The sequence below is a fragment of the Elgaria multicarinata genome, chromosome 12 (assembly GCF_023053635.1).
Source record: "Elgaria multicarinata webbii isolate HBS135686 ecotype San Diego chromosome 12, rElgMul1.1.pri, whole genome shotgun sequence".
In the NCBI taxonomy this organism is placed as follows: Eukaryota; Metazoa; Chordata; class Lepidosauria; order Squamata; family Anguidae; genus Elgaria; species Elgaria multicarinata.
Genome location: NC_086182.1, coordinates 10,549,769 through 10,576,714, shown reverse-complemented (window position 1 = coordinate 10,576,714; position 26,946 = coordinate 10,549,769). Strand labels below are relative to the sequence as shown.

The following is a 26,946-nucleotide window of genomic DNA, read 5'->3' as shown; positions in this document are numbered from 1 at the left end:
TTTCATCACACGTTTCATGATGTATGCAGAGGACGCCCCTTAAGGTGCATCAAGAATGGCAGGTTTTGGGGATGTTTGCTGACTTGCTACTGATATTCACACAAGGAAGAAGCACACTCCACACTGCACACTATGGTAAATCACTATGCTACACATTTTTGTGCACAACGACTTGTAAATGCTTATACAAGAAGTATAAGCATTTGTGTCATCCTCTGACCCTCTGACCCTGCTGGGTTCAGGGGCAGGATGAGGCCAAGCGACAGCAAGAAAACAATAGCCCAGAGACAGCATAGGAAGTAGCAAGAGCTGGATTTCCAATTGGTCAGGGTCATGAGCAAGCCTGACCTGGAAGAAGTACCTGACCTGCTGACATCGTGGTACAAAAAAAGTCTTCCTAGCTGACATAGCCACTCCTCTTGCAATTCCTTCTTTTGGCCAGCGCTGGATAGGCCAAAATCCTGTCTCACACCCCTCATGTTGGCTGTTTAAGAATGACTGCGGGCTGAAACCTTTAAGTATTGCACCCGGACAGAAGACTTGGGAAGAGGAGATGGCACAGCAGTTGTTTAAACCCCTTTCCTGTATTACCAAGGTTCTTGCTTGCTTTTGAAAAAGGGTGGGCTTAATGCATGGCACGCACCCATCTAAACCACAGTTAATTTCATAGGTTTATCTCTTTGAGTAGGTGCTAAGTCTGGCTACGGAATAATCCTGGATGACAGGAAGGAATGCTCTACGACCAGAACTTTCTTAGTAGTTTCACATCTGGACCACAGCTGTTAAGGTGAGTGAGTGCAACTGTGTAAAGGTTACATTCTCATTATTTGTTTTTTTCCTTAAGCATGCCTTCAATCCTGGGAAGAAGGGGCTGTGTATGGGAAACATGCGAGGATTAGCTTTCGATCCATGGAAGACAATAGGGAAATGGCATCAAATGCAAGGATTGAGTGGGTCTGGACACACCCTAAACCTTGATCTCTGCACTCTGGGATAACTTGGCTAAGAAACACACCGGATACACAAGTGCTCCAGGCTGGAGACCAGCACAAATATTAATGCTAAAAACATTCAGCCGTACTCGGAAAGGGAATCTCGGAATCTCAGTACTCGGAAAGAGAATCTCAAAACCCTCAGCTGTTAGTTCTCAATGTTAGCACTGAGAACAGATGGACTTCGTGCAGGAGGGAACAAAAAAAGCAGACTGATGGTATTCACGTACGCTCTTACACAGCAGCAGAAGTCTAAAGGGCAACTGCTGTTAAAAGGATGAAATATGAAGGGTGGTTACAAAGAACAGACCCCAGCAAGGCTATGCATGCTTCAAGCCTCTCTTCCCAGCAAGATCACTAGCTATGACAACATTATACAAATGCCTTGGGCGAGATCCTTCCTCCTGCCAGTTTTCTACTAAATCACCCCAAGCTGCTTCAACTTCTCCTTCCTTGTTATTCTGTCCTATGCTTCATTCAGTGTCACTTTGGAGGGTTCAGAGACAGAGGCCTGGGATGTTACCACCAGGTTCGTGGGGACATTTGGGAGACATTTTTTCTGTGGCAGAACTCCAGGTACTGTGAAGGGAAGAGAACCATGGCACTGGGAAACCCCTGCTCCGCCTAAAATACTGGAGGGTCTCTTCAGGCCAAAAGTCACAGGCCAACTTCACAAATTCTGATCTTCTCATCATGCACAAAAATATCGGAGGCGCAGGGCTTGGCTTTTCACATACTTACCAGTTTGCAGAGTCTGCTTCCCCCCTGAAAGGACTCCCAGGGGCAGAGTACCTGTGGGAGTCAGGCCTTTGAGCGTCAGCACGCTCTCGCTCTCCTCTCTGAAAAGAGGAAAAGCGGCCAATTTATTCTTGAGAGAACAGCTAAATGTTTGCAATCATATGAGCCCTACAGGTACCTCAGAGCTGGGATTGGCTACAGTCACGCATATGTTTATTGTTCAGGTTTCTTGTACATACCAAAAGAACCATAGCTCAGTGGGCAGCTCAAGACACACATTTATTTATGTATGTATGTATGTATTTATGTAATGATTTATTTTCTACATCACCCAATAGCCAAAGCTGTCTGGGTGGTTCTCAAAAATGAAAACCACAAGGTACAGCGTAAAATACAAAATATGGAAGCTTAAAACAACAATATAAAAAGTACAACCAGCATAAAATCTAGGGGCGGTCTTCACGAGAGTTTTCCTGCAACTTGGCTGTGATGTGGGCTGGCCCTTCCCCCAGTCACGCCTTTAGTGTTCCCACTGAGAGACGTCTATGCGCTTCCTGCATTAATTAACTCCAGAACTTTGTTAATTCGTTTCTCTGATGTGCTGTTAGCTCTAGAGTTGTGCAGCTCCAGAGTTGGGAGCTGCATTAATTAGGTTCTCTGATGTAGTGTTAGGGCTGGTGCAATACTGTTCATTTGTGCCAGTGGGGCACTTTCATGGGGAGCCAGTATTGTGGGTTAGTTACTCCCCATTCCCATTCATTAAACCGTAGTGGCAGAGAACCTGGAGAGGGGCGGGTAACAAGCCTCTCTTAGGGTGACGCTGGTTCTACTCCACCCCGCATCCCTTGGAAGTTATGTCTTTTCCGGCACTGAAAAACCAGATTTTAGGTACAGCTGGTTCTATCGTGTAACAGTGATGGAGCAGAGCCAATTTCAGCATACTGCGGAGAACAACAAGAATGTACGCTCCTCCCATGCTCGTGAAGATGAGGCCCTAGCAGCAATGCAGAGATTTAAAATACAGAGCTAAAAGACTCAGATGCTAAAATACAGGTAAAATAAAAAGGTTCAGCCCATGGCATGGCTGTAATTTTTAAAGAACTGCAACTCCCCGGGTGGGGCTTATTGTGTGGGCCTTTCCCACAGAACTGGCACCCTGCTACTGGTAGCCATCAATAGCTACTAGTCATGATGTCTATATATTACCTCCAGCATTGGAAGCAGTGTACTTCTGTATATAAGTTGCTGGGGAAAATGAGTGGCAGGCTGCTATTGTCCTCATGTGGTCGCCACTATGTGAACAGAAAGCTAGGCTAGATAGCCTTTGGTCTGATTCAGCATGGCTGTTCTTCTCTGCTTATGCTGGAAGAGTGCCAATTCCAGGGGAAAGACCCATGGTCCTGCCTATGTGGTAATGAGCTTTCAGACATTCAATGTGCACAAGTCTTTCGATTACTCCTTTCCCCGAGTGTGGCTTTGACCATTACTGATAAACCAGAGAGCCTGGAAAAAGGATGCAACTTTCTCTTCTCTTTCTAGCCAAGATTCTCAAGAGTGAGCAAACTTACCGAAGAACCGAAAAGACTCGTGCCATCTTCCCAATGGCCCTGATCTTATTCCTGATGATCTCTTTACGGGCATTTGTGCCTCCTTAGGAAAGAAAAAAAAATCAAAAAGGTTTAAAAGGATGAGGAAAGAAAACCCTTTAGGCTCAGGCGATGCCAGTAGGAAGCATCTGCTTGACTCTAGGAAAGAGAAACTGGATTACAACTTTACAGCTAAATTCCATCAGTCACAGTCATGGAAGGGAAACGATCAGAATGGAACGGGGAAAGCAGGTGATGGATCAAATGACACACACACAAGAAATATAAAAGGGGGGTAAGTAGGACCACCTGAAGTAGTAAGACGACCTCTTTACCCCTCAGATAGGTTTGACCACACTACACATGGGATGTAACATGAATGACTCAGCCATAGAGACACAGTTTGGCAAGGCAAGAACACACCGACAAGACCGAGTGAGGGTGAAGACATCAGGATGCCAGGCTGTGCTTGCAGAAGGGAGCGCGGTCACACAAGCACCACCTTTGGCACAGATGCAGACAAAGGAATAGCTGGAACCACGTGGCTTTGCTTGAGCTTTCATTCAATACAATGTGCTATGGAGAGGTATGCTCCCTTTTATTACGCAGACCAAACATGAACTGAAAAGCATGGCGGTTTTGGGAGCTCAACTGTAAACTGAATGACAGATGTATCTCCTCTCAAGCTGAGATCTTGTTTTGTTCCTTTAATGGCCCGACTACGCATTATGATCAGGACAAGCCAAACTGGAGATCTGACATGCACCAATGGATCAGCCATGCATAAGGTGGCTGCATTCAAAAGTCAAGAGGAACGTGACCCCCACCCCCACCCCCACCCTGCCGCATCGTTCAAGTTCCTGGTGGAACACAAGAGGGTTAAAAAAAGAAGAAGGAAGAAACCAAACCAAACGCACCACGTTCATGTTAAAACTGAAGGGGGAGAAGGGGAAATGGCGACACTGTCCAACTAGTCAGCTATTCAAAATCCACTCCAAGGAAATCTGGTGGCACAGGCAGTGAGAATTAAGCTTTTAGCAAATTCTAGCTGGGTACCTTTCGGATAGCTTGAAATGTAGTTATCTTCAGGGAGAGGAGACACCAAGTAAACAAGGAGATGAAGATAGAGATAGAAGAAACAAATTAACTTTTTTTTTAATGCAACGGGAAAAGAGGGACCAGATGGTGGCTCTCTTCTGCACTTGTATCATGCTCACTTAGCTAAGTCTCCCTCCCTTTTACTATTATTCCAGTTGCCAAACTCTGGATGGACAATTAACTTGCCTTCTGCTTTCCTGACGTGTCATGAAAAAATTGCCAATATGGGCCCAAAAGAGGAGGTTGGTTCTGTTACTGTAGGCTATGCAAAAGGAATGGAACAGTCAAATCAATGCTAAATGATTTAAAAGCATTGATCTAGCAATGCAAAAGTGCCCCCCACTCAATTTTTTTGCATCAATAACTAGTGCTCATGCTTGGGAGACACCTATATATGTATATATTGTGGCAATACCAGAAAACTGGTCTTCAGTTTCATCTGGTAAGGACCTGTGTTAGCCTAAAGACAACTCCCTTCACACTCAGCTGTTGCTATTTTTACAAAAATTCTGGATGGACAATAAGCTTTCAGAGACTGGGACAATAGAGCAGAGTTGTCACTCAATTTTTATGCCCCCACAATATTCTCTCTTTTTGTGGGTTCTTTCATGTCTTTCAAGCTAAAACAAGCTCCCAGAACCATGACCAGTAATGCTGCAACAGACGTATGTACATTTTGTTCTGATTATAGCTTATAGGATAGTGCCCGTGATGATAATAACTCCTCCATTCCCCCTGGCCCTTCTGAAACCAAGGGCTTTTTAAAAGCATATGTAAGATCAGTGCTCATAGAGCTGAAAAGAAAAGAAAAGAAAAGAATACATTTCCCCTTAGGTGAAACTCATTGGACCAGAAGTTGATTCATCTCTGGTCTAGGAAATTTCAGAACCTGTGCTGGGAGCAGGGAGCAGCAGCATTTACAAATGAGAAGAACTGAACAAGCAGCTTCCCCATTCCAGCAGTCAGGCTTTGAGCTCTCCCTTCTGCCTTCCTTACGTCTATATAAATCTCAGAATTAATGGAGAATGAGGATATAGCCATGGTGGCAGGCCAGGAGAGGGGCAGAATGGCTCTTGCTTTTCTAGAGAAATCATAGTCTGTAAAAGAAGCCAAAGACACGCGCTTAAATGATGAATGGAAAAGATGGCAACAAAAAGGTGCTAAGAACAAGGGTGCACATCCAGCACGCGCCGGATTTTGTTGCAAGCACCCAAATCTAACCCACCCTGAAAACATAAAAAGGTTTTGTTACCGTCCAATGTTTCGTCTCCATCTGAAATGAGCTCATCATCAGAGCAGATGTTGAGGATGTTAACCAGCATCTCTGTAACTGCAGGAAGAAGTGATAAATGGGCACATTGGTTAAAGACCAGGCTGTGTATGTGGAAACTGCACTGCATGTGAATGGAATGGTTCACATGTAATGCTATACCATGGTTTGGAGCTACGTGAACAAACCTTGTCTGTACGTGTTTCCAACACGCTCCAGTTCTGCTAAAGAGGGAGAGTTGCTTCTTCTTTAGCAGAAATCAGAGTTTGCCACTGCATCTGTATGGGCAAAATACAGTTTGCATTTGCCTTGCAGTTTCGAACTGTGGCTTGCAATCCTGGTTTGGAGAGAAAACACAGGCCACAGTTTGTCAGTTCAGATGTAATAGCAAGCAATGGTTTGCACTAAAGAAGAACTCGCTGAATTGGAGCACAATAGGGGAGAAAGGAACATGCGAGCAAGATTGCTCATATAGCAAAAAACACCATTTGAACCAAGCTGATGTATCAATGCATAGAAAATTTGCATGTAAAGCTAAACCATGGTTTAAGTGCTACATGTACAAGCAGAAAGGAACCTGCACAAAGCCTCAGGCACACATGGTGGCCCCTTCCCTCCTCCACCACCTGTGCAACCTTGAGAAGGAATAAACCAGAATTTAGTTTCACTTTAGTAGATTTACAGCCTGGCATTAATGTGGAACAGGAATTGTAATTTAAAGAAGCTCTTGTCAATTGCTAAACAAGCCAACAATAAATCTTGGTTGTTTCGCTGGTTTGTTTAATGAATTAAAAGTTTTAAAAAAACAATTCCTGGTTTGCACGTAACAAGCCAGGAGTCTGCTAAAGCAAAACTTTAGTTTTTAAAAAACTTTAAAAGCAGGAGGGAGGAAGCAGCAGCCAGGCACCTCTCCACCATGCCTGGGTCCAGCTCCAGCTGAGAGGCCCCTCCCTCCTGCTACCAACTGTAACTGCAGAGGCCACCAGTGAGGGAGGAAGCAGCAGCTAGGCACCTCTCCACCGTGCCTGGGTCCAGCTCCAGCTGAGAGCCCCCTCCCTCCTGCTACCTACTGTCTCTGGAGAGGCCACCAGTGAGGGAGGAAGCAGCAGCTAGGCACCTCTCCACCGTGCCTGGGTCCAGCTCCAGCTGAGATCCCCCTCCCTCCTGCTGTCAACTGTAACTGCTGAACTTTGCAACTAAGATTGTAGTGCCTGAATTTGCTTTCCTTTTCCCCCTCCTCCTCCTCCCTCCCAATTCCCTTTCCTTTTGTGTCATGTCTTTTAGATTGTAAGCCTGTGGGCAGGGACTGTCAAGAAATACTTTTGTAAGCCGCCGTGAGAGCCTTTTTTGGCTGAATGGCGGCATAAAAATCCTTAAATAAAAAAAACAAAAATAAAACAAAACAAAACTGAATTTTGGCTTATTCCTCCTTCCAGTTCTGTGGAGGAGGGGATGGTGGTATGCATGTGCCAAGCACAAGGGCTCCCTTTTGCAACTGTGCACAGTGCTAAATTATGCCATAGCATTACGTGTGAGCAATATTGTAATGTCTATTTATAAGTACAAACTATAAAGGCCCAGGCTGTGATAACACAAAGTATTCACTTAAAAAGAAATTTAATTCATATAAAACCTAACAAATGCTCATACCTAACTGAAACAATGTGTACTGGTTCTCATTCCTAACTAAAACAATGTGTACTATAACCAAAGGGGATTCATGCACATTCATCTCATTTTCCTTCCTCCCAGTAACCTCACTCTCTCGCTCTCTCTGTCAGAATTTAGATTGTAAATGCTTGAGGTGTTAAATTACTTTGCAAAGTATGAATGATGTTTTTCTTCTTCTTAATCACACCGATGACAGACAGAAAGAACTTCCAATGCTTTATTCACAAAGTGTCTTTAAATTAGCTAGGCATAGAGCAAAACTCTATTTTTTTCTGATCTGAAGTTCAGCTGCAGGCTGTGGCACAAGTCTGGTGTAGTGTTTGGAGGGATCGCTCTGTGATCTATGGAGTGTGAGAAGAGCCCTGATGTAGGGACTTCCTGAGCTTTTTTGGTTTGAATGCCAGGCTTTCTTGAGAAGCTTCTGGCTTTGTACTCAGTTGATCATTAGAGAAACCATGTATATTTTAGGAGGGAACTGGAAAGTTGTGAGGGTACTGAGAACAACAGCCAGTTATGGCTTTGCAACTGTTACAGCTTTGCAATGGTTCTTTATTTTCAGTTTCCATGAAAGCTAAGAAAGTGCTATCCTCCTTTCACAGATGGGGAACTGAGGCTGAGAGTAAGCAAGATAGCTAAAGCCCTTTAGGATAGAGGTATTGGATCCAAGACTGAATTAGTGCAGTACAACAATGGAACCAGTTACCTAGGGAGGTGGTGGGCTCTCCCACACTAGAGGCATTCAAGAGGCAGCTGGACAACCATCTGTCAAGGATGCTTTAGGGTGGATTCCTGCATTGAGCAGGGGGTTGGACTAGATGGCCTTAGAGGCCCCTTCCAACTCTACTATTCTATGATTCTATGCCAGTTGGATCATGCTGTCTTTTTTCAGGAGATCTACACCAAGCAGGATATAGCACTATGAAAGTGATATGAAAGCAGTATATAAGAGGCAGGAGCCACACTACTGCTTTATAGTGGCATTGAAGTGCACTGACAACTGTTGGAGTCCCTGACACATACCATTTACCGCTTTCATAGTGCTATATCCTTCCTGGTGTGGCTCCTGCCTCTTAGATACCACTTTCATAGTGCTATATCCTGCTTGGTGTAGATGTGGCCCTGAACAAGAAGCAGCAGAGCGCAGGAGAAAGAACAGTTTAAATCCAAGAGCAGCTTTAATGTCTATCGGAGAACAAAGAAGGCTTCCAAACTCAAAGTCTCTACCCTAATACACCAAGGGCACAATTCCACATGCTCACCAATATATGGGATGCCTACCACCTACTTTGCCAGATGGAGCTCCAGATGTTCACCTAGGCTTTCTAACACTGACATTAAATGCTGGAGAAATGCATACCCAGTAATAAAAATTAAATAAATATCCGTAAGTTTGGCTTTATGTAAGAGTTCGTGCTGCTTCCAGAATCTGCACGGTCTAAGAATTCACAATTTTCTGACAAAGTTGGGAAGTGAGGGGCAAATAGGAAAGGGTATGGAAGCAAGGAAGATCAACAGAGATTAGATAGTAAGGGAACAGGTAGCAGTCATGAAATTATTCCTCTTGTGTTTAATGGGTTGATTCTCTGATGCTTTATTGTTTTGATTTTTTTTTAATGCTTTACTGTAGCTGAACACATCTGGAGAGCATTAGGTTGGGAGAGGAGGCTTTACTGTAAACTGCTTTAAGGACATTTTAGCTGAAAAGAGGTATATAAATGCTACAAACAAAGATACACAGCAATTTTTGAGTCTACAGAGACAACATTGTTTAATTTTCCACTGCAACAAGAATGGGCAGTAACTTATTTAAAAAAAAATACTTTTCATTTTTCTTATGGTCAAAATCTGCATAAGTTTCTATAGTCTTTGTTTCCGCAGTGAGCAAGCTTGCAGAATACACAAGCAGCTCCCCTTCGGAGCAGTAATACACGGTTTAGGGGCAACATCCAGCCCAGTCAATTAATAAACTATTGCTTCAGGAGGAACTTTTCCACGCTACTTGGTTAACTGCTTTTGCTTTCAAGATTTTTGCATGTCAGTCCCTGTCTTACCCTTTTCCCCTACAAAAGGCAGAGACCACGTGAAAACATCCATGAAATTTGGAAGCCAGTAGGGGTGTGGAGAACAGTTGAACTGCCTGATGTTCATGACATTGTTTTCGTATTTCAGCACAGCAGCTAAAAGAAAACAAGAGAGAGAGAGAGATTATAAGAGTGCTGATCCACCTCTTTCTTCCAGGTTTATACAGCTCTGAAAATGCAGTTATGCTGCTGTGTCAAACAGCCCCTACTAAAACTTAACACCCCACATATGAGAGGCAAGGAGGAATGTCAAATGCCCATTTCTTTTCTTTTGTGGCTTGCTTTCCCCCTTTCTTTTTTTCTGCTAATATTTGCAAATAAAAAAAGAGATCAATTGAAATTTATTTTCACCCCATAGACTTTGCATGTTGAAAACAGGAAGACTGGCTGCATTTGGACATAATACTCAACTATGTTTCAATGCTATGTGAATGAGCATCTCCACTCTCCAACCTTCAGTTTTCAAATAAACATAGTTTGCCGTTATGTTTGAACCAGAATGAGCTGTGGTTAGTTTGAACTATGGTTTGTCCATGTAGAACAATTTCAATCCATGATTTACAAGCCTTGCTTATCTGGACAAACCATAGATAAAGCTAACCACAGCTCTTGGTTCAGACTTAATGGCAAGCTGCAGTTTGTTGAAAACACAAGCAAATGCTTCCTATCTCTTCTTTGTGGCTGTACCGGAAGAGGGGAGGGGTTACAGACTTGTGCACAAAACATTAAACTATAGTTTAGAGCAGGGGTGGACAACCCGGGGCTCTCCAGATGTTCTGGCCTCCCATCAGCCCTAGCCAATAGTGAGGGATGATGGGAGTTGTAGGCCAAAACTTCTGGAGGGCCTCAAGTTGCCCACTCCTGATTTAGAAGTCCAAACCATGCCAGAAATTACTTTCAGACAAGCACTATTTTTAACATACAAGTTTCACATGAATTGCATTCAACTGATCCTTATTAAACCATGCCAGGTAAGGGCCAATCTCATTGTATCACAATGATACATTGTATCACTATTCCACCCTAGCTCCTAAAAGCTCAGGGTTACATTGGTCCTTGCAACAACCATGTGAGGTAAGGTTACTCAGTGAACATTTGGCTGATTTGAACATAGAACTCCCTGCTCCAAGTCCTAACAATCTCGCTCTCTCTTTCTTGCTGATGAAACAACTCCTGTAACTGGCCAACAGAACTGGGCTACATCAAAGGATCAGATGGTCCAGGACAACAGAAAAGCAACAAAGACAGCATAATGTTTTTGGCTCACAAATGTTGCTCAGACCAAGCTCAGAGTCACAGAGCTAAGATGCTGCTCAGCTCAGACAAAAGGCACCAGGGGAAGACTGATCCTCCAAAAGAGGTAGGGAGAAGCAGAGGTAAATTTACTCTTTCAAATCAGAGCTAAGAGAGGAGGACATTGCACAATCGCCTCTAGTTCTCTTCATTACAAATCTCTCCACTACCTCTTGCAAGAGCCTTCAGACTGAGCTAGAATTTCAGCTGCTGGGGTGAAGGAAAATGAGGGAGGGGAAGAGGAAGAGAGGACCCTAGGTGATGTGTGCTTCGTACCCTCTCAACTCATATATGGGATTGGCTCTGCCAATCTAGGCGGTCAAAATATTCCAAGCCGAAAGGCCAAGCACAAACTGTGCCCGTTCTAAGGAAGTAAAATATTATGGGGGGGAAACAAACCCGTATGAAATGAGCAAGTACTTCTGTTAAAGAAAAACACACACCAAAGGAATCAGGAAGGATCAGGAATAGCCCAGCACCGGTATCCATGATACACAACTGAAGTCTTACCCTTGTTGTTATAGACATCTAGATAATTGGGTGCAGAAAAGATTGTGATTAGGGATGGAAAACCTGTAGTCTGGCTCTTTCTGTACATTCGGTACCTGGAAAAGCAGGCAGAGGGTAAACAGGTTGAACTTGCAAAACACAGAAGATAAGAAAATCTACTGAATACAGAACTAAAGTTACTCTGAACCTACCCGGCATCCTGGGCTTCATGTGCTCGGATCACAGATAACAAATTATTGTTTTGCAAAAATTCACAAATCGCGGGGTAACTGAAAAAGAAAGTTTTAAAACACGTTCACATGTGCTGGCGGCAATTGCCAGATGTGCTCCCCTTCTTTCCTCCAAGGTGGTCAATATTACAAGAACACTACAAGAACACCTCCTGACCATTCTTTAGGGCTGCCAAGCACCAAAAAATCAAGGTAACACTAATAGAAACAGGGGTTTGCCCTAATCCTGAAGTCAACCACGTAAGCATTTAGAAGGATTTGGGAAGCGCATGAAATCAAATTCAGTAGACATTCCAGTGCTAAATTTCCTGCCACTTGCTAGGTTTTAAAGTCCTAGGGCCTTGCTAGACCATGCCGGATAAGCCGGCATGGAGGCGGGGTGACGGCACGCTAACTTTAGCGCGCGCCGCCCCGCCTCCTAGACGGCCGACGCGCAGGGACTACGGAAGCCCTGCAGCGTCGGCCATTTTTTTTGTTTTGTTAAAGGGGCCACGTGCGGCCCGAAGACTCCGGAGAAGGTAAGCGTTTTTTTTTAGTTAAACGCCCCCATCCGCTCCTGATCCATTCCCATGGCTCCTGCCCACTCTTTCCCCGCCCTCCCTGTCCCCGTCTCCCGTGCCGCCCTTCGCCCTCCTCCGCCGTCTCCCATGCCAGCCTCTGCCCTCCTCCGCCGTCTCCCGTGCCAGCCTTCGCCCTCCTCCGCCGTCTCCCGTGCCAGCCTTCACCATCCCCCTCTCCTGCCGGTCCGGCCTTCCCCCCCATGTCCCCTCCCGGGATCCCACCCCTGCCCGATGGGCACAGCGCTCAGCGCTGTGCCCAGTCCGTGGCTTTTCCCGGCTATTCGCGAGTAAGCGAGTAGCCGCAAAAAGCCACGGCCCTTGCTAGACGTTCCGCAGCCCCGGCCTCAGGCGACTTCGCTTATGGCGCGTTAGGGGAGGCTTCAGTGCGGCCTGGGCCTGGATTCCCCTGTGCGTCATCTGGACGCACAGCAGGGAAACTGGGCCTCAAAGCGCGCTAAGGCCTCGTCTAGCAAGGCCCCTAGTCAGCCCAAGTAAACTTGCTTTATCCTTTCTGAAACCCTCCAGATGCTTCTAGGATCTTATTAAACATCTCAGAAAGCAATAAACAAATGGGATTTGAGGTCTTTCAGTTTTAAGAGGGAAAACATATAGAACTCAGCAGTGAGCCAAATGGTACTTTTCAGAAGGAACATCCACATAAAAACAGAAACCTGCTCAAAGCTCAGGAAATAGGAGTGATTGTGCACAACAGCTTGGCCTTCACACCATTCACTTGACCAAGGATTACATTTGAAATGTTTCTCACCTGTAGAAATAGGAGCAACCTCGAACAGTGTTGTGGGTAAAGTGTTCCAGTGTCTTCTCGTTGCCATAATCTTCTGATGGATCAGACCACAGCAGGTCACACATTGGACCAAAGGCTGGGGGCTCCTTAAACCTGTCTAACTGGAAGGCACATGAACAAAAAGACAGTTATGGATATAAACCTATTGCATGGAAGGATTTTTTTTATTAAAGTATACCAAGGAATTCTGTTTATGGATAAAAATCCAATTCATCTCTGTTAGATAGACACAGTCCATGATGTGGCCTCTCAGAAACAAATATTTAATACATTCTTTTTCAATCAGCCATGCCACAGGCTACATCGATGCCGACTTTCATGGCAAGGAGGGCTTGGCAGTGGAAACCCACTTTTTAAACACAAAAGATAAGTAAAAGTTACTCATTTTAATGATTTAAAGGACCGTACATCTCTTTTTTCAGCGATTCACTTTTATCTTTGAAGGACAGCAGATCAACCTTACAGAACTTAAAACTGGATCGCAGAGAAGTTAATATGCTTTATCCTACACTGTCAGTCCCTTTAATAAATCATAAGTAGCCTCAAAGAGAAAAGAGAAATAAACAGCCTTCCTGGAATGGGAGCTTGTCAGAAAAGGGCCATGTAAGTCTACAACTAAATCTCAACAGATGCCAAGATACCAGTGCTGTGCTGCAGAGTGGGGGTGAAGAGGGAAGAGAAAGAGATCACTTACTTTTCTAATGTCATCTAGACATGTGATTTCAGGAGACAGCCCTCCATGGACACACAGAAACTGTTGGTTCAAAAGGGCAGCAAGAGGAAGACAGTCAAATGTATCCATGCATGCATCATACACCCGCTCCGAGTACTTGATTCGACCTACAGTAAGCAGAGGCGAGAAAGAGGGCGCAGGAGTTATTTAGGGACTACATAGCACAGGTTCATTGCAAGCCTTCTTTGGCTCAACCGTCCACAAGGATCTGGCAAATACAATGACTTCAGCAAGAAAAGAGAAAGGCATCTGGAAGGCTACAGGTTCGTAGTTTGGGGGTACTCTTAGACCCATCTCTGTCGTTGGAGGCTCAAGTAGCCGCCACGGCTCGGAGTGCCTTTTACCATCTTCGATTGGTTTGCCAACTACGGCCTCTCCTGGACAGGGATAGCTTGACCACGGTGGTACAGGCATTGGTAACCTCAAGATTAGATTACTGCAACGCGCTCTATGTGTGGCTGCCTTTGAAGCTGCTCCGGAAGCTGGAGCTAGTGCAGAATGCTGCAGCTCGGCTGTTGTCTGGAGCTGCCCCTTTCCAGCATGTAACTCCTCTGCTGAGGGAACTGCACTGGCTGCCTATTCGCTACCGGGCCAGGTTTAAGGTTCTTGTACTTGTGTACAAAGCCCTAAACAACTTGGGACCAGCATACCTTCTCCCTTACCAACCTGCCCGGTCACTGAGGTCATCTGAGGGCCTGCTCCTGATGGTTCCACGTAGATCCATCCTCCGATTGGAATCCACCAGGGGAAGAGCCTTCAGCGTGGTGGCACCCCTCCTGTGGAATTCCCTGCCTCTGGAGGTCAGGCAGGCGCCAACCTTGTACTCCTTTCGGCGCCTCCTGAAAACATCTTTATTCCAAGAAGCCTTTCTTTAACATGCAGCCTTGGATGCATGTTAACATGCTTCTTTTTAAATTTTGTTTTAACTGTTTTATTCTGTTTTTATTTTCATTTTACCTTGTACACCGCTCTGAAATTTTTCAATGGGGGGGGTATATAAATATTCTAAATAAATAAAATAATAAATACTATTAAAGAGGGTTTAGAAATGAGATTTGCCTTCCCCCCTTCCCTTTTTTCTGAACGAGGGATTTTCACCTTTTCTACCTTTAGGGACTTTCCATGCTGACTTGTCTGCTGAGGAATCCTGGACCATCTCCTGCAGATCCCCTGTGGATTGCAGGAAACCCTTGGGTGTGTTCTAGGGTGCACATGTAGTTCACACAGGGGTAGCAGCCAAGCATGCTAGACCTTGCAACCAACCTGATGTGAACTGGGAGAGAACGCTAGAACATACTCAATGCTCTCCTGCAGCTACCCACTGCAGGAGAAGATTGGGAGCAAACAGTCTTCCATGTAAAGTGGTTACATTACTGATTTTCTCAGTGAGGAATGCCAAGGAAGTGTCTGAAAGCCTCCAAAGGACTGTTTGAAAACCACTGCCATAAGGTTTTCTGTAGAAAGGACTTATACAAGTCAAATCTCTGGAAATCATTCTGGATTTTATAGGCCTTCCCTAAGTTAGATACGTATTATGCAGTTGTATTATGCAGTGTTATTTTTCCCCACAACTCATCAGGTGTATGACTATCTTTAAAGTTTATCATGAAATGCAGAATGTGTATGAATGAATGAATGAATGAATGAATGGTTTATTTGTTTGTAGCACAAAGACCATTACAAAATACAGAATTGCTCACATATAGCAACACACATTATTTAAAATATTCAAAATATTTGAGGTACAATCCTTTCTCAACCAAGGAGTCAGTCAGTGGGTCGCTCTAGGGGTGCTCCATTTATCTGCAGCACCCACCCTTTGCTATCACGATGGTGACATACATGCCAAAGTCACAAGGATAATTTCAGTGATTACATTATAACCTATTTGCAGAATGTGTAGCCATAAGAAGGGCTAAAGTTTGCTCACATTCCAGAGGAATAATGAATTCCAAATAATACATGCTTAGGTATCTGTGGCCTTGCATCTTCCCTTATCACATCAGCATCTTGGAAATTGCATTGCTGCTTTAAAATTGTGATTCTGAAGGATTACATTGAGAATATGGCCTGTGTGCAATCTTCATTTCCAGAATACATCTGGCAAAAGAATGGGCTTGAGTTACAGACACTGAAGCCCTCTTGTACTTTTAACAGCATTTAACAATGTTAAGTTTGTTTTTAATGGACCCCAAAATTGTTGTTTTTAGATGGATACTGTTGTTTTTATACTGTTTTTATGTTTTTGATGGTTTTTAAATTTTGTATACTTTTAATGTTTACCATTTTTAATTGTTGTAAACCGCCCAGAGAGCTTCGACTGTGGGGCGGTATAGAAATGTAATAAAATAAATAAATAAATAAATACTTGTGGCTTTTCTTGGAAATGGACAAGCTATAATATAGAGAGAGCATACCTGGAACAGGGGAAAGCTAAAAGCAAATTCAGACCAGGCATGGTTCTTAAGGAGAGTGAAGGCAGGGCAGAGAAAATACAACAGAAATATAAGAAGGATCTTTGAACAGGAGCTGCTGGCTAGCTTGCCAGCAGTCTCTTCCTTCTTCCTTTTACATGGACTGATGGGAGGCTGGAGCCAAATGGACCAGGGGAGATCAAATGGGCTCAGGGGAGCTTGCATTCCAAGGCAGGACTGGGCCAAGGTGCAATTCCTCACTATACGGCAAGCAACAAGGCAAGGAGGCGCAAAACGATTTGCAGACAAATTTGTGCAGAGCAGCTGACAGACAGAGAAAGGAGAGGTGCAGTTATGGTGGAGAAAGCCTTAAATGTAAAGAGACAAGGGGCTTGAAGCTGATCTGATAAGTCAGGGAGCTAGTACAAGAAAAGCGTTAAGGAGACAGAGGATTCAAATGACGGGAGAAAAACATGAACTGAGCCGCAGCATTTCGCAGCACTTCACGAAATGGTGTGAAGAGCAAAGGGACCAGTCTCCCCTTTGTGTCATCATCACTCAAGCTGTAATGATTAAGATGGGCTTTGTCAATTTAAGTTTTAAGCAGCGTTCAAGGAGAAGCCCTCGCTTTCCCTTCAATTCCAATACCAGCTGCACACTCTGGAACTGAAAGCTCTTGGCAGTAATTACAGGGTGCTGGGTCCCTAAGCCAACGGGGGTGGGAGAGACGGCTTGCATGGAGTCAGACTGTCAGGGAGACAGAACAGAAGCACCGCGCTCACAGCCTCCCTGTTAAAAGGGATTTAAAACGCCCCTTCCATGCATGTCGGAGGAGGACACACGAGGGCAAGGACATACAGCCTTCCATGGCCAGACACGCACCCCACCCACCCCCGCTCTGCCATACTTACATTCCTGCTTAAAGGTGAAGTATTCTGTGAGGTGCCTGCACTCGTGATTCCCTCGGAGCAGGAAGAGGGTTTTGGGATGGTTGATCTTTAAACTCCATAAATACAGCACACACTACGAGAGAGAGAGAGAGATTGAAGGCAGCCTGTGAGAAAAATCTTTGGCAGAGAATCATACTATGAAACTTGGTGAACACGGGTGGAAATAAATTCAGGGGCTGGTGGGTTTCAAGAGGAAGGGGGAAAAACCCTGACTGCAGCAGGGACTTCTGGGAAGAGCTCAGAGTAGGAACATTGAAGCAGCCTTCTACTGGGTCACTCTGTCTTAATCTAACCCAGAATGCTATGCATTTGAAGTACAAAGTGTGGGTTATCACCTTTAAAGCCCTACATGGTTTGGGTCCAGGCTACCTGCGGATCCGCCCCGCACACTCAGGTCCTCTGGGAAGAATTTACTTCAGCTAGCAAAAACAAGATTAACAACTGTTACCCAGAGGACCTTTTCTTCTGCTGCCCCCAGATTGTGGAATGGCCTGCCAGAGGAGATTCGTCAACTTGACAGTCTTTTAGAGTTTAAAAAAGCAATAAAGACTGATCTGTTCCGGCAGGCCTATACAGTGAAATTTTAGAATGTTTTAAGGGTGTTTTAAGGATGTTTTAATCATGTGTGGTATGTTTTTAATCACTTTTTAAAGTGTATTTTATATCATGTTTTTATACTGTTTGTTGAATGGTTTTAGGTTTTGTGAACCACTCAGGGAGCTTCAGCTATTGAGTGGTATATAAATGTGATAAATAAATAAACAAACTTGGCTGGCAGCAGCTTCCCAGGGTCTCTCTCAGGAAGCAAGGGGTCTTATACATCACCTGCTACCTGATCCTTTTAACAGGAGATCCGAGCGAGTGGACCTTCTGCATGGACAGAATTGCCATTGAGCTATGATCCCTCCTCAGTGAATCAAACAGGGGTGGTCAACCTTGCTTTTAGCAAGTGTGCCAGTATGAGATAGTGGCACGCTAGTCTGTGTGCACTGCAATTCACGCACATCTTCATGTCTTGACGTGGCTTTGCTTTGGATTTACTGAGCCACCAAATAGGCAGAGCAATGGAGTGTAGCAGTGTCAAACAGGGTCGTTTGTATGCTGGATTTTGCCCAGGCCAGGCCAAAGGGTCCTTCTCCCCATGTAGGCTATACATTCCTGCTGCCAGCAGCACTCTGTGCTTCAGTTGGCCACTCATTGCATAATTCAAAAACGAAAACAAACAAGCACACTGACACTTAAATTTGCACTTAAAATAATTTAGGGAAGCGTGCTGTATTTCAACTGAGCTATTTTGAAGAACTCGGGAATCTTTTGGCAAATGGGACCATGGCAGACTGACAAACAGGATCAACACGAACCAAAAGACAATATATTGGTGGAGCACCCAGATTGGAGATCAGGGAAAGTAGCCATGCAGCACACACAGACACCCGAGAAAATGAAAGCCTGCAGTAGAGGCTACCTGCATGTTTGCTAACATTTCTCTGTATCCATAAGATGTTGACATTTGCACTTTAAAAAAAAAAACTAACTAGGGTTTTCCATGCAGTTTCCTTGCATGAAATCAGGGGTCACTAACAGCCCTTGCCTCTAGGTCTGAAGCACAACACAAATCATCAGAAAATCATTTACTGGGTTTATTTCCATTGGATGTGTGCCAACCTGGCCCCCCCCCCCCCCCATCATACCATTTTTTCAGCATCAAGATGAAACTAGAAGGCATCATTCAACTGAGCGCTCACACAAATTTCTTTTTTGGACACTACATTGACACTACACTCTCTCTCTCTCTCTCTCATGCCCAAGGGAGTGCGCATTTGTAATAATTTTCTTTCTGGCATGAGAATCTAATGTAAAAAAGGCACAATGTAATGGGTGGATGTGAATCAACTACCTGTTTTGCACCAATTACACACATCAATTAAAGTACAAAACAGACCACAAGCTTGTTCTTCACCAAGCTTTTCACAGATTAGGCTAGCTTTTGTTCCTCACCTCCTTCGGAGGGGAGTTTGCATTGTTTCTTCCATGTTCTTCCCCTCCCCAATTGCATTGCTGTCATGGTGGGGACCCACCTTTCACTGAACTACAAACACTGAACATTGTGGGACACCGATCTATTCCAAAGATCGGAATCCATGTGACCTTCACCATGAGAGTAATACAAGAGCAGCTTCTCTGCAAAGCAAATGGTTGTGTGAAAGTTCCCCTTAGTACAAACCAGAGCAAATCCATCCTTTTCATACAGTGTTAAAAAAAAAGTTTCTTTTACAGATATCCCGTTCATTGGAAGTGCAACTGGAAACTATAAAGTTTTAACGAATAGTCAAATAATTCATAATATTGTGCAAAAACACAACATGTTATACCAATGTTAATGCCCAATTATTAATTGGCTCAATAATACTTCTGGATGCATGAGAAACAAATCCAAGATATGATGACTTAACACTTTCTGAGATACCGTTATACAAAATGAAATATTCCGGAAAGGGCACCCTTAGATCGAGACCTTGTTCACCTCAAAGAAGAGAAAGATAGCCAGTTCTCAGGTAATGGCACAGAACACTGAATACATATAGTTACTTTAGACAAATACTAATCATAGCAGACATCCCCAAGACCTAATTACAAAACATTGGTTTCCACTTCAGCCAGTTTACAAACTATGGTAATATATTATAAACCTTGAGACTAAAGCCTTGGCCTCACTGACGTGGTACACCTGTGTCATGACTGTACCACTCTAAACAAGTAGTAATCACAGTAAATATCCCCAAGACTTAATTATAAAACATGGTTTTCACTTCAGCCAGTTTACAAACTATAGCAATAGTTCTCAGTGAAATGGTAAATTTGTGTCGGGACTGTATCAGGGGCTGTGTCGTGGCTGTATCGGGGCTGAATGTTTCTCTCTCTACAAAAACACACACACACTTCATTCACATCAAAAATTAGCATGTCAGAAACAAAGATTTTAGTATTATATTTTAGATTTTTATGTTAAGGGAAGTTTTTGTACAGAGAAGCATTTAACCATGTGATCTCCCACTACCACAGGTCAGACACAGGTTTACCAGACTCATGATCAAATAGGAATGTCAGGTGGATGCTTTTTTTAAAAAAATGATTATTTTTTCCCCTGAGCTTCACCACTGCTGTGTTGCATTAAAAACTAGTAGTATGGAAGACAAGAAATAAATGTGATAATGAAAATGCAAATTGAAGATTGTGGAAAGAAAGCCCCAAAGATGAAACTATCCAATGAGTATGCAAATCTTGCATAAACCTTGCATAAATGCATGTACTGGCTACCTTTCTCTTCTTTGAGGTGGGCAGGATCTGAATCTAAGGGTGCCCTTTCTGGACTTCGCTAGGAATATTTCATTTTATATAATGGTATCTCAGAAGTAGGAGTTATGTCATCATATCTGGGATTTACACATATTCTTCCAATTACAAAAACAAAAACCCAGTGACATCATCATCTTAGCTAAGGTATTCAAGGACTTGCAACATAGCTCCCGGTTATAGGGGAAAAAACCTTCTATAGACGTGAAGAAAGCCCATTAGATTTCTGTCCTGAAAAGATATCCTGAATCTTTGACTATGTGTCTCTGGAAAGAAGGGTAAGGTAAACATGGGAATAAAAAGGATTTGACAGGCTATGTTCACTTTGGGAGGAGGGCTGGGATGAGAATCTAGAGAGATTTAATGACATTCACAGGCGGGCAACATTCAGTCCCTGTGATTTGCAAAGAGATCCCTTATCCAGATTTTCTGAAGCTTTGTGCCATAGAATTGATTACTCGAGTATTTCAATATCACAACTCCCACCAACAGACTATTAGGGATTACCAGATCTAAAATAGTCTATTTCCCATTTTCTTGACACTTAGCTTTATTTCCCAAAAACAAAAACTCAGATGTGCGTCTCTCTTTCCTAATGAAGTCCACCTCTATTATATATCTACTCTGCTACAAAAAGTGGGTGCTGGATGTTAGTGTTTATGTTGATTATTTACAAATTATTTCTAAGTTGCCCTGAGAATGGTAATACATCTAGAGAAAGAATGCCTGAACAGGGCAGGCTACTACTACTGCAATTAGAGCATAGATAACAGTGGCTGCTACACGGTCGCTGTCCAGGAGGGGTTGTAGTTGCTGAAAGACCACAGTATCTCCAAGCTGCAAACCTGATCCTTTAGACCAGGGGTGGGCAACTTGTGGCCCACCAGATGCTGTAGAGCTGCAACTCCCATCACTCCTAGCCAGCATAGTCAATGGTGAGGGAAGATGGGAGTTGCAGTCCACAAGTATCTGGGAGGCTACAGGTTGCCCACCCTCACTCTAGGGGGAGTGCAGCCCAATTCAAAAGAGGATGAAAACCACTTCGCATTGAACATTCTCTCTGCCTGGTCTGGATTGAGCTTCAGTTTACTGGCTCCCATCCAGTGCATTGCTCATCTCAGACACTGATTCAGCATCTCCACAGCCTTACCAAAGCATGATGAAAAGGAGAAATAGAACTGAGTGTCATCAGCTTATGGATGACATTTCACTACAAATCTTCTGATGACCTCACTCGGCACTTTCATGTAGGTGCTAAATGGCATAGCAGTCAAAGCGGAGCCCTGCGGAATACCATTGCATGAGCACTATAGGAAGAGCAATGGTCACCCAAGACCACCTTCTGGAAACCACTCTCAGAGGAGGGCTGGAACCACTGGAGCAGTGTACCTCTGATCCCCATCTCAGAAAGAGATGACAGTTGATCGGACTGAAAGCCGCCACTGAGAGATCCGGCAGAATTAGCAAGTCTTCTGTCCTTCTCTTGGCATAGGTCTTCCACCACCAGAAAGAGCAAGGTCATTCTGGTGTCAAAGGCAAATGTGAAACCAGGCTGATAGGGATCAGGCCGTACTGCCCCTCCATAGCTGCTTCCCCATTCTGTCCAGCCAAATTTGAACCAATTTATTTATTTTAAATAGTCCTAAACTGTTAAAGTATGTTTAAAATATTCTCAAACAGAGGATTACTGGCAGTGTACAGAGGTGTGAATAGAACTATACAAACCAACAATATAATAATATAATAACAAGAAAGACAGGTTGCTTATCTGTAACTGTAGTTCTTTGAGTGGTCATCTGTGCAGTCACACATATGGGCTCTGCGCCTGCGCAGGGCCAGGTTCGGAAACTTCTCTAGCTGAAACCTTTTTAGGCGGGAACCCCTCCCCCACCGTCCACTGAGCATGCTCAGGGGTTCCCGCCTAATCCCCTCAGTTCCTGAAACAGCCTAAACAGTCTCACTGAGGAGAACCACCAGGTGATCAAAAATTTTAATGACACCATAGTGGGGACGGTGGGAGGGTTGTGTGACTGCACAGATGATCACTCGAAGAACTACAGTTACAGGTAAGCAACCTGTCTTTCTTCTTCGTGGTCTCTGTGCATCACACATATGGGCGATTAACAAGCTGACTTACCGGAGGTGGATGGTGTCAGTTGGTGGATGAGTAGTCATAAAATCGCCGATAAGACGGCGCGCCCAAAAGCACAGTCTCTGCGCGCCCTGATGTCCAGGCGGTAGTGACTGGCAAAAGTCAAAGGTGTCGACCAGGTAGCCGCTTTGCAGAGGTCTGGTAACGCGATCCCCTTTTCAAAGGCCGTAGAAGTGGCCACTCCTCTTGTGGAGTGAGAGCGCACTTTCCCCTCCAACGGGAGGCCAGCGATTTCATAGGCTAATTTGATAGTGTGAACAAACCAAGCAGATATTCTCTGCAGAGATGCTTGGAGTCCCTTTTGTTTGCCCCCATAACAAACAAAAAGTCTTTGTGATCTCCGGAGAGTTGCTGTTCTGGACTGGTAGAAAGCGAGGGCGCGTCTCACGTCCAGGGTGTGTAGTGTTGACTCAAGAGGAGATGACGGTGACGGAAAAAACCTTGGCAGAGTAATATCCTGGCCAAGGTGAAAGGAGGACATAACCTTTGGAAGAAAGGCTGGGTCTGGTCTAAGGACCACCTTGTCAGCATGAAACACCGTATAAGGTGAGTCCATACGTAGTGCTGCTAACTCTGATGCACGTCTAGCAGACGTGATGGCAACGAGGAATGCCACTTTAAAAGTCAATAGACGTAAGTCCGTCTTTGCTAATGACTCAAAAGGTTTTGCTACTAGTGCTTTGAGCACCACGGAAAGGCTCCATTGAGGAACAAAGGAACGAATAGGTGGGATGGTATTCTTCATACCTTTCATGAAACGTTTGGTTAAAGGGTGGGTGAAGACTGAACAGCCCTGAACCCAACGGTGAGAGGCAGAAATAGCTGCCAAATAAACTCTAAGTGACGAGAACTTGAGTCCTTTTTTAAATAAAGAAAAAAGAAATGAAAGTACAATGGGCAAAGGTGCTGTAATTGGGTTTTCATTTCTGCTAAAGGCAAAAGCAGAGAAAACTTCCCACTTTTTAGCGTATTATTTTCTAGTAGCCGGTTTCCTGGCTGCTAGAATAATGTCCCATACGTCAGCAGGCAGGGATAGGCTATCTACCGATGCCTGATTCTCCAAGCAGTCAGGTTCAGGGACCGAATGTCTGGATGGAGAATGAGTCCTTTCTCCTTGGAGATCAAGTTGTTGCATTGGGGCAGTCTGATAAACTCCGCTGAGGACAGTTTGAGTAGCGGAGTGAACCACGGCTGCCTTGGCCACCAAGGAGCTACTAATATGGCGTTGGCGTTGTCTGTGCGCAACTTCAGGATCACCTTGGATAGCAGTGGTATGGGGGGGGGAACAGGTACAGGAGCTCTTCCGACCACGTCCTCTCGAAGGCGTCTCCTAGGGATGCTGTCCCGTGACCCGCCCACGTGCAAAATTGGTTGCAGATGGCGTTCTCTGGTGATGCGAATAAGTCTATCACAGGCTGTCCCCATGCTTGAAAGATCGTGTCGAGAACTGAGTCTTTCATCTGCCACTCGTGCATGTCCACAAAAGAGCGGCTGAGGTAGTCTGCCAGAATATTGTCCTGGCCTGCGATATGAATGGCCGATAGAGTCATGCTGTGGGCGATAGTCCAGTGCCAAATGTCTAATGTTAGGGAATTCAGGTCCAAGGACTGTGTTCCACCTTGCTTGTTTATATGCCAAACAGCAGCCATGTTGTCTGTGTGGATCTGGATGACATGTCCTGACAAGGTCTGCTGAAAGGCATACAGTGCTTTTTGGATGGCCATCAGTTCTAGGATGTTTATATGCCTCTTCCTGTCGGAAGGGCTCCAACATTCCTGGATTGTAAGGTCCCCGCAATGGGCTCCCCAGCCCAAAAGGGAGGCATCTGTCATCAGGTGATGCGATGGTAATGGAGGTCTGAAGTCTAGGCCCTGAATAATGTTTGGTAGATCTGTCCACCAAAGGAGAGTCCTTTACTTTGGTAGGGAGCGACAATTTCACTCGATGAGCGTCCATTGTATTGTCGTACTCCCGCAGAAGCCACAATTGAAGAGGTCTCATGTGCAAGCGCGCCCAAGGGACGACGCTGACAGTAGCTGCCATGAGACCTAGTAGTCTTTGCACCTGGAAAGCAAATATCGTCTTGGAGTGAAAGAGTTTGAGCGCAAGTCTAATTAATGCTGTAGCTCTATCCTCCGGAAGGAAAGCCCTGGAGCGGGTTGAGTCCAGAATTGCTCCAAGGAATTTAATTTTTTGAGTTGGTTGAAAATTTGATTTCTCTTTGTTGATGCACACAGGCCTAATTCGTTAAGGAGGTTGATGGTGAGGTGGGTGTTACGGGTAGCTTCCTGCTCCGTACTAGCCACTATCAGCCAATCATCCAGGTAGGGGTAAATCTCTACCCCTCGAGTCCTCAGAAAGGCGCAAACTGGTGCCATACACTTTGTGAAGACTCGGGGGCAGTAGAAAGTCCAAAAGGAAGCACCTTAAATTGGAAGATGTCTTCCCCTATTATGAAGCGGAGGAATTGGCGATGGCCAGGGTAAATTGAGACATGAAAGTAAGCATCCTTAAGGTCAATGGAAGTAAACCAGTCCCCTTGGGAGAGGAAAGATAGGATGCTTGCTAAGGAGTTCATCCGGAATCTTTTGGGTTTGATGAACTTGGTCTCTAAGGTCCAAAATAGGTCTTAACCCCCCATCCCGTTTAGGAACCGTAAAGTAGCGGGAGTAGAACCCGCACCTTAGGGTATGAGTTGGTAATCGCTCTATGGCGCCCTTCTCCAAAAGAGACAATGTCTCTTGCACTAGAGTGTCTGTAGGTGGAGAGAACCTTACGGTTCCTAAGGGAGGGAGGGTGGTAAACTCAATTTTGTAGCCCCGGGAGATGATATTGAGGACCCACCTGTCGGTGGTAATGGTGGTCCAACTATTATAAAAAGGGGCAAGGATGTCGCCAAATTTAGGTGTAGAAATTAATGTTATAGGGCAGTCAAAGACGCCGTCTTTGATTCTGGTCAGGTTTGCTTCTATTCTGTTTGAAGCATCCTGAAAACTGTTGCCTCCTGTACTGACCTTGGGGTTGGTACTGAGGGGGTCTATCTTGAAGGTGCTGCTGCTGTCTGGGCTGAAACTGCTGTTGAGCCCCAGGCCAGCGTCTTGGGCGGAATGCCCTTTGAATTTGTTGTTGCTGCTGCCCAATTCCCATCTTTTTGGCCGTATTCTTGGCTTTTTGGATGTTCTCCATCGATTCACCCGTGGAAGAATGGAATAGGCCGTTTCCATCAAAAGGCAGGTCCTCGATACGGGAGCGTGCCTCCTGAGACAAACCTGCTGACCTTAGCCATGCATGTCTTCGTAGGGCTATGGACCCTACCATGGCTTTTGAGGCGCAGTCCGTCGCGTGGCGAGCTGTGTTAAGCTGTTGCCTTGATAGTGCCATGGCCTCAGTGTAAAAGACGTTCGCCAGTTCCCTTTGATCATCTGGCAGATAACCAGACAGGGATGCCATCTTCTCCCACAAGAAGAGTTGGTATTTTGCCATGGTGGCTTGGTAATTGTGCACACGTAAAGACAATGCAGTTGAAGAATAAATTCTTTGGCCTATGCCGTCCAGTCGACGACCTTCCTTATCTACAGGCGCACTGCGTTTCTTATGAGTGCGTCCCTGACATGCCTCTACAATTATGGAGTTGGGCTTGGGATGGGTGAAAAGAAAAGGAGCAGTCTTTTCCTGTATTTTATACGTGTTGTCTAGCCTCCTGGATGTTGGTGGCATAGAGGAGGGCAGCTTCAACGACTGTTGTGCTGTGCGTAATAGCACGGACAAGTATGGAATAGCTGCTGGAGTAGCTGACTCACAGTATGCGTCGTCATAAACTGGGTCGTTCAATTTTTCAATGGGTTGAGACATTTCAATCCCCAATGATCTCGCCATCCTTTGCACTTGATCGGCAAAATGCGATAGGTCTTCTGAAGGGGAGACCACATCCAAAGTCCCTACAATGTCATCAGGGGAGGGAATGGATGGTACCGGGGAAGCCTCTTGGGAGGAATCAGACTGGTAGTCCTCCTCCGATAAGACGTCCAAAACGCGTGGCATCAGCTCCAAGCTCGGATGTGGTTGTGATGCTTGAGTCGGTACCGTGGCGATCGGTACCGTCGCTTGCGTCGGTCATGACGTGTGCCTCGGTACCGCTGGTTGAGGTGGTGGAGGCATGTCTGTAGCATCCTCCGGAGGCGGAGGATGGGAGACCGTTTCGGAGGGTGGCTGACGGAAACGCAGGTATGGGTCATACTGGCGTTCCTGAGGGTAGTAGTATTCTTGATGCCCTCTATGTCTCCAATCCTCATAATAACGTGGAGGAAATTGTGGAGGGTACCAATGGGCATAGTAGTCCCGACCTCTCGGTGGGGACCTTGGTCTCTCGTCATATGCGACGTATTGTCGACTTGAATGAATTGAAGCCGGTGAACCATCATGGCTGTATCCATGTGGAGGTGTTTGTCGGTATCGAAAGCCTTCGGTATCGACGTGCGGTTGCTGTCGGTACCGACGTCCATCGGTATC

General features: G+C 45.0%; 1 protein-coding gene across 4 annotated transcripts in view; it reads right to left on the bottom strand.

Annotated features, from left to right (window-relative positions):
• PPP3CC (protein phosphatase 3 catalytic subunit gamma) overlaps positions 1 to 26,946 on the bottom strand; it is a 98,740-nt gene that overhangs the window by 12,278 nt on the left and 59,516 nt on the right. For 2 of the 4 annotated variants that reach the window (XM_063138942.1, XM_063138940.1), the window contains exons 4-13: positions 16,893 to 17,004; positions 13,529 to 13,674; positions 12,796 to 12,935; positions 11,431 to 11,508; positions 11,240 to 11,334; positions 9,407 to 9,532; positions 5,667 to 5,744; positions 4,373 to 4,399; positions 3,299 to 3,380; positions 1,734 to 1,831 (exon numbers count right to left, since the gene is read on the bottom strand). In XM_063138942.1, coding sequence (XP_062995012.1) covers positions 1,734 to 1,831; positions 3,299 to 3,380; positions 4,373 to 4,399; positions 5,667 to 5,744; positions 9,407 to 9,532; positions 11,240 to 11,334; positions 11,431 to 11,508; positions 12,796 to 12,935; positions 13,529 to 13,674; positions 16,893 to 17,004 — 982 coding nt within the window. The remainder of the gene's footprint in view (positions 1 to 1,733; positions 1,832 to 3,298; positions 3,381 to 4,372; positions 4,400 to 5,666; positions 5,745 to 9,406; positions 9,533 to 11,239; positions 11,335 to 11,430; positions 11,509 to 12,795; positions 12,936 to 13,528; positions 13,675 to 16,892; positions 17,005 to 26,946) is intronic. The other 2 variants (XM_063138943.1, XM_063138941.1) reach the window with 1 other exon arrangement.